The following is a 6,134-nucleotide window of genomic DNA, read 5'->3' on the forward strand; positions in this document are numbered from 1 at the left end:
CAGTGTTGCAGATTCAAATCACATCCGAATTCCACAGGTTTACAAACACATGTCCGGCCATGTAATCACGGTATAACTTGCATAGTGTTGCCGCGATCCCGATCACGTCCGAGTTAAACAGTCACGTAAACACACGTCAGGCCATATTATCACGGTACAGCTCCCTAGCACAGTGTTGCAGATCCCGTTCACGCCCGAGGTCACCGCATAAACACATGTCAGGCCAGGTTATCACGTTATAACTATCACAGTGTTGTGGATCCCGTTCACGCCCGGGGTCAACACATAAACACATGTCAGGCCAGGTTATCACGGTATAACTAGCACAGTGTTGTAGATCCCGTTCACGCCCGGGGTCAACACATAAACACATGTCAGGCCAGGTTATCACGGTATAATTAGCACAGTGTTGTAGATCCCGTTCACGCCCGGGGTCAACAAATAAACACATGTCAGGCCAGGTTATCACGGTATAATTAGCACAGTGTTGTAGATCCCGTTCACGCCCGGGGTCAACAAATAAACACGTGTCAGGCCAGGTTATCACAGTATAATTAGCACAGTCTTGTAGATCCCGATCACGTCCGAGTTCAACACGTAAACACACATCAGGCCATGTTATCACAGTATAATTAGCACAGTCTTGTAGATCCCGATCACGTCCGAGTTCAACACGTAAACACACATCAGGCCATGTTATCACAGTATAATTAGCACAGTCTTGTAGATCCCGATCACGTCCGAGTTCAACACGTAAACACACATCAGGCCATGTTATCACAGTATAATTAGCACAGTCTTGTAGATCCCGATCACGTCCGAGTTCAACACGTAAACACGGGATCACGTCCGAGTTCAACACGTAAACACACATCAGGCCATGTTATCACGGTATAACTAGCACAGTGTTGTAGATCACGATCACGTCCGTCTTCAACACGTAAACGCACGTCAGGTCAGGTTATCACGGTATAACTAGCACGGCTGCAGATCCCGATCACGTCCGACTTCAACACGTAAACACAGGCCATGTTATCACAGTATAAAGAAATACGCTGTCCGAACCAACGGGCTCCCATTTCCTGGCCGCGGGGAGGATTATCAACATCTCAAGCGAGCGTATCTTTGATCCGAACTTCTCCAACACGTGGTCTGGGAACAAACTGTGAAGAACTGTCCCGAGTCGCGAAATCTGCCGCACCCCGTGGCACCAGCATCAGTCATAACCAACTCGTCCGGATAGCTACAAATGTCGGGAACCATCATCGATACACCGTTGTATGTGCCCATGACTCTTTGCCACCACAGAAAGCCCGATCGGAAGTCCCGTGACAACCGCAGACTGTGGTGATTCCGCAGTAATGAACGCAATAGCTTCAACATTCGAGATATAAACAACCACCCAGGTGGCACAATGTCGAGCCTACCAATGAGAGACTGAATGTCACGTAGTGATTCATATGTTGCAAAACTAACGTTGGATTAAACAGCTCTGACGGAATCTTGATATGTTATAAAATACGAATTCCAAATATCAATTATTAGTATGATGTGTTCATAATTCTCGAGTAACGTTCTCCAAGTATATATTTTTAGCTTTGATTTCACAAGTACTGGCCTAAGTGCGCCGATAAAATTGTGAAGATTACCGTGTGTCGCGAACTCTTCATGTAACTTGATCATCTTGTGAAAGTTCGCGTGAAGGACCGAGTCCCTGGGAGAGGTGGGCGGGGTCTCCGGAGTTGTGGTTTGTCCTGTCTGTGGAGCCGCCAAATGGCCGGGGTTTGTACTGGCAATCCTGATTCGGATGTGGTGCTCGGATGTCGGACACGTTGCCACGAGCGGCGCCAGCTTGTGTCCGGTAGTGGCTCTCTCTGATGGCATCAAAGGTGCCGCGGCTTCCCCACGTGAGCGATCCATACTCTACCCCGTATAGTAAAGATGCGTTGACTTCCCGAACCAACTTCCAGTCATAGTTCACAGCATCGAACGTAAGGTCTGCCAGATGAACTAACTGATGCTCTGCGTCAACCGAAACCCGGTCCGAATAAAGAACATTCTTCAGAAAGCCGCGCACAAACATTAGCAATGTTAACTGATCACAAGCCACGCCCCCTTTATTTCCATATCCTGAGAAGTGCACCATAGGTTGTGGCCAATCAAGTTTGACATGACGGGTGCCCGAATCATCAATAGTACGAATTGGACCGCTCTTACCTGCCCGGCGTCGGTGGCGCTTAGTAGAACGTGAGCGGGAATCATCAGACATACCCGAAGTGCCCGAATCATAGCTATCACAGCGCCGGCGTGATATGGAAAGTTTTGAAGAGACACGTTCCCCCTTCATCCTGCAACTCTTCCCGCGCGACCCCCTGCGTCGCTGGCGCCTCCTGAGTTTTCTCATGAAATCTGACTCCGTGCTGTCTGACTGCGACAAACTTGAAACGGAGCCGCGATCCTCGTAACGCTTGCTCCTGGGTGGTTTCCCACGGCTGGTATGTGGATCCAACAACTCGTCCCGCGCTTTATCTACTTCCTTGATTGACCCCGGGACTTCTGAGATCGCGAATGTCAGATGCTGTCCGACCAGACCGCTCGCACCAGGTCGGAAACTTTGCTGTGATTGTCCCGCAGGAAACCGCAACTTCTCCTCAACGTGAGAGCTGCCCCGCTGCTGCTTGAAACTCTTCATCCGATGGACCTTCTCGTCGCTCAAACTTGCAGTTCCCGCGGCCGTATGAACCTGGACGGCCTCTCACTGGGAGTCGACACGCTCCTCAGTGACGTCCCGACGTCTCTTGCACAAAATCAGACTCCATACGAGCAAATCCGAGAGAACAGAAACTATGAAAAGGGAGAAGAGAAGAAACATGCTACCCGCCTGCCCAGCAAACTTCAAGTGACGTCACTCTCACGTGTTCCGGGTCAAAGGGCAAACGGGCCGCACAAAGACAGATACAGTTTGCGATTAATTAATAAAAATTACAAGATGAAATTTTTCTCAGGTAGAGTGGAGGGGGAGTGGACGGAGGTGCAGAGAGGAGCTCCCATGGCTATGGTCAGTACTGATACTGTTGTTACACTACGGTAGTGGCAGTGGAGGGGGAGTGGACGGAGGTGCAGAGAGGAGCTCCCATGGCTATGGTCAGTACTGATACTGTTGTTACACTACGGTAGAGTGACAGTGGAGGGGGAGTGGACGGAGGTGCAGAGAGGAGCTCCCATGGCTATGGTCAGTACTGATACTGTTGTTACACTACGGTAGAGTGGCAGTGGAGGGGGAGTGGACGGAGGTGCAGAGAGGAGCTCCCATGGCTATGGTCAGTACTGATACTGTTGTTACACTACGGTAGTGGCAGTGGAGGGGGAGTGGACGGAGATACAGAGACGCGCTCCCATGGCTATGGTCAGTACTGATTCTGTTGTTACACTTCGCTAGAGTGGAGGGGGAGTGGACGGAGGTGCAGAGAGGAGCTCCCATGGCTATGGTCAGTACTGATACTGTTGTTACACTACGGTAGAGTGGCAGTGGAGGGGGAGTGGACAGAGAGGAGCTCCCATGGCTATGGTCAGTACTGATACTGTTGTTACACTACGGTAGAGTGGCAGTGGAGGGGGAGTGGACGGAGGTGCAGAGAGGAGCTCCCATGGCTATGGTCAGTACTGATACTGTTGTTACACTACGGTAGAGTGGAGGGGGAGTGGACGGAGGTGCAGAGAGGAGCTCCCATGGCTATGGTCAGTACTGATACTGTTGTTACACTACGGTAGTGGCAGTGGAGGGGGAGTGGACGGAGGTGCAGAGAGGAGCTCCCATGGCTATGGTCAGTACTGATACAAAGATGAAGTCCAACAATTGGCATCGTAGCTGCTGCCTGCAGGGGACCTGGTATGTTTGTGTTAGTTCGTAAACAGCATAAATTAAGAAGTGGATGCATTGTTATGATATTTCATAGTTGGGTAGATGCTGATGAAGGAAAGGTCGTGTTTGGTAATAGGCCTCCCTAATGGCTAATTATGGTACTACACCAGGACCTGCGGATTTGATATCTTTAGTTAGTTTTTTTTTTTTAATTGCTTGTCCTATCTAGTGAAGGATTAATGTATTTGATTCCACAGATTTGCAACAAGAATGCGCAAAATTTAAGTTTGACATTGAAAATGTAAATGTCCTCATGCATTTCAGTTTTACTTTGTTAAACTATATTGTATCACTAGAGTTTTGGCCAAAGTCTTAAAAATACATGTAATAATGTATGCATACATGTATGTATATGTGAGTGTATGTGTGTGTGTGCATGCAAGGGTGCGTGCATTCATGTGTGCGTGTGTGTGTGTGCGTGTGTGCGTACGTGTGTGTGTAACTGCAATTGAAAATATACATGACAATTGTGTGCACAATGTAGCAATGCCATACATGCTCAGTGCTGCTATTGTTGTCTGTAGGACAGGAAGGGTTGCAAGTCAGCAAACGATGGGGTGTGAAGTCTGCCATCCCTGATTGCTTTGTTTTTTCATGTTTGTTAGGAGAAGCCCAAAATGTTTGCCAAGGGAACGGAGATCAACCATGCCGTGGTGCTGAAGAAACTGAACGAGATCCTGGCTGCTCGCGGGAAGAAAGGCACGGACCGCTCGGAGCAGATCATGCTACTTGCAGTATGTACATGTCTGTTAACTCACTTTCATCAGTTTGAAGTGGGAATTCCTCCAAGGCAAGATGGTGGAGTGTCTCAAAATTGTACAGATCTTCAATAAACTTCCAATGACTACACATTAGGAGGCATTTTCTGACCAGCACATTTTTATAGTACAGGACATTTTTCCAGTAGGGAAAACATATTGTTTTTGTTGGTGTATTCTTTTCTTTTCATCTTTTTTTCTTTCGTCTGAAGCCAATGAAATCTTAGATTGAATATTAGCTGTTTATGTAAATATGAGCAATTTTTTATATATTTCTATTTTTACTGTAGGACTAGCCTGAAGGTATAAAATAATTTATCAAATACCTTCAGGCTAGTCCTACAGTAAAAATAGAAAACTATACAGAAAACTCTAATCATGTTGGTGACCTGCATTTGATGATCTCTTTTGTTTACCAGGAACTGCGGAGAATTGCAGAGGAAAACAACCTTGGTCTGGGGATGACTGTGAAAATTCTCTTCAATATCGTAGCATCCATCTTTGACTACAACCCCAACATCGCCACCTGCATGAAGGATGAGATGTGGGCAAAGTCAGTAGATAAGAAACCTACAAACTTGTTACCTTGGCCCTGTTTTTGATAGCATTTGTGTGTATGTAGGAAAGCTATGTATCTTTCTATGTAGCCTGGATACCAGACCCCAGCCTGATCTCAAAAATACTATTAATGCATTTAAGTTGGCGGGGATTTAATTTCGTGGTAGCAGGAAAGGGGACTTTTCGCTGTGGTTTTCAGTTTGCGGTAGAAAGAAATTGTAAACTTTACAAATGAAAAGGGAAAAAAAATGAAGACAGATACAGACACACATACAAGTCATAGATTAAAAACACAATAATCAAGATAGGTTAAATCAAGGTCGTCTGTAAGATTTCGAAGATGTACCCCTAAATGTCAATACCAGAATGTTTTTTAAAAGTTCAAACTCCTATAATGAGCCCCTTTACTAAATGTCACTCCAAACAGATGCATCACTTACATCACAGAGATGATGGACATACTGATCGACAATAGCAACATCTTTGTGGGAGCTAATGTGCTGGAGGAGTCCGAGGCTATTGAGGTGGGTTCGCAAAATATTCTTAAGTCCCAATTTAGCAACAGTTACTGTTAGATATGACAAAAAACATGCTTTTCTCTACTGAACCTCTCCCAAAACACCCAAGATGCTCAGATGAGCAGAGAGTATAGCCGAGGTACTTACAGGGCAGAGTGATGGGAGTACTACATGTACAATTTCACCAAGTTGAATGTGGCTGTACATGTACATTTTGTATATGTCCTACCAGCCCATGTGATGTGATGTATTTACGCTGAATCTGACATGAAAGCAACAAACTGTATTTGCTGACACTGTGTTCAGTACATACATGTACATGTTATCATATACCTCCTAAAGACATAGATACATAGTTTGTGTATGATTTTGTGCTAA

General features: G+C 46.2%; 1 protein-coding gene across 1 annotated transcript in view; it reads left to right on the forward strand.

The window, feature by feature from the left end:
• Positions 1-6,134, forward strand: part of LOC118425440 (eukaryotic translation initiation factor 3 subunit C-like) — a gene marked incomplete in the record, with an annotated part of 37,691 nt that overhangs the window by 12,617 nt on the left and 18,940 nt on the right. Inside the window, 3 exon segments of the mRNA XM_035834256.1 lie at positions 4,528-4,656; positions 5,100-5,233; positions 5,666-5,762. Coding sequence (XP_035690149.1) covers positions 4,528-4,656; positions 5,100-5,233; positions 5,666-5,762 — 360 coding nt within the window.

This window comes from Branchiostoma floridae, chromosome 11, assembly GCF_000003815.2.
Source record: "Branchiostoma floridae strain S238N-H82 chromosome 11, Bfl_VNyyK, whole genome shotgun sequence".
NCBI classification, from domain to species: domain Eukaryota; kingdom Metazoa; phylum Chordata; class Leptocardii; order Amphioxiformes; family Branchiostomatidae; genus Branchiostoma; species Branchiostoma floridae.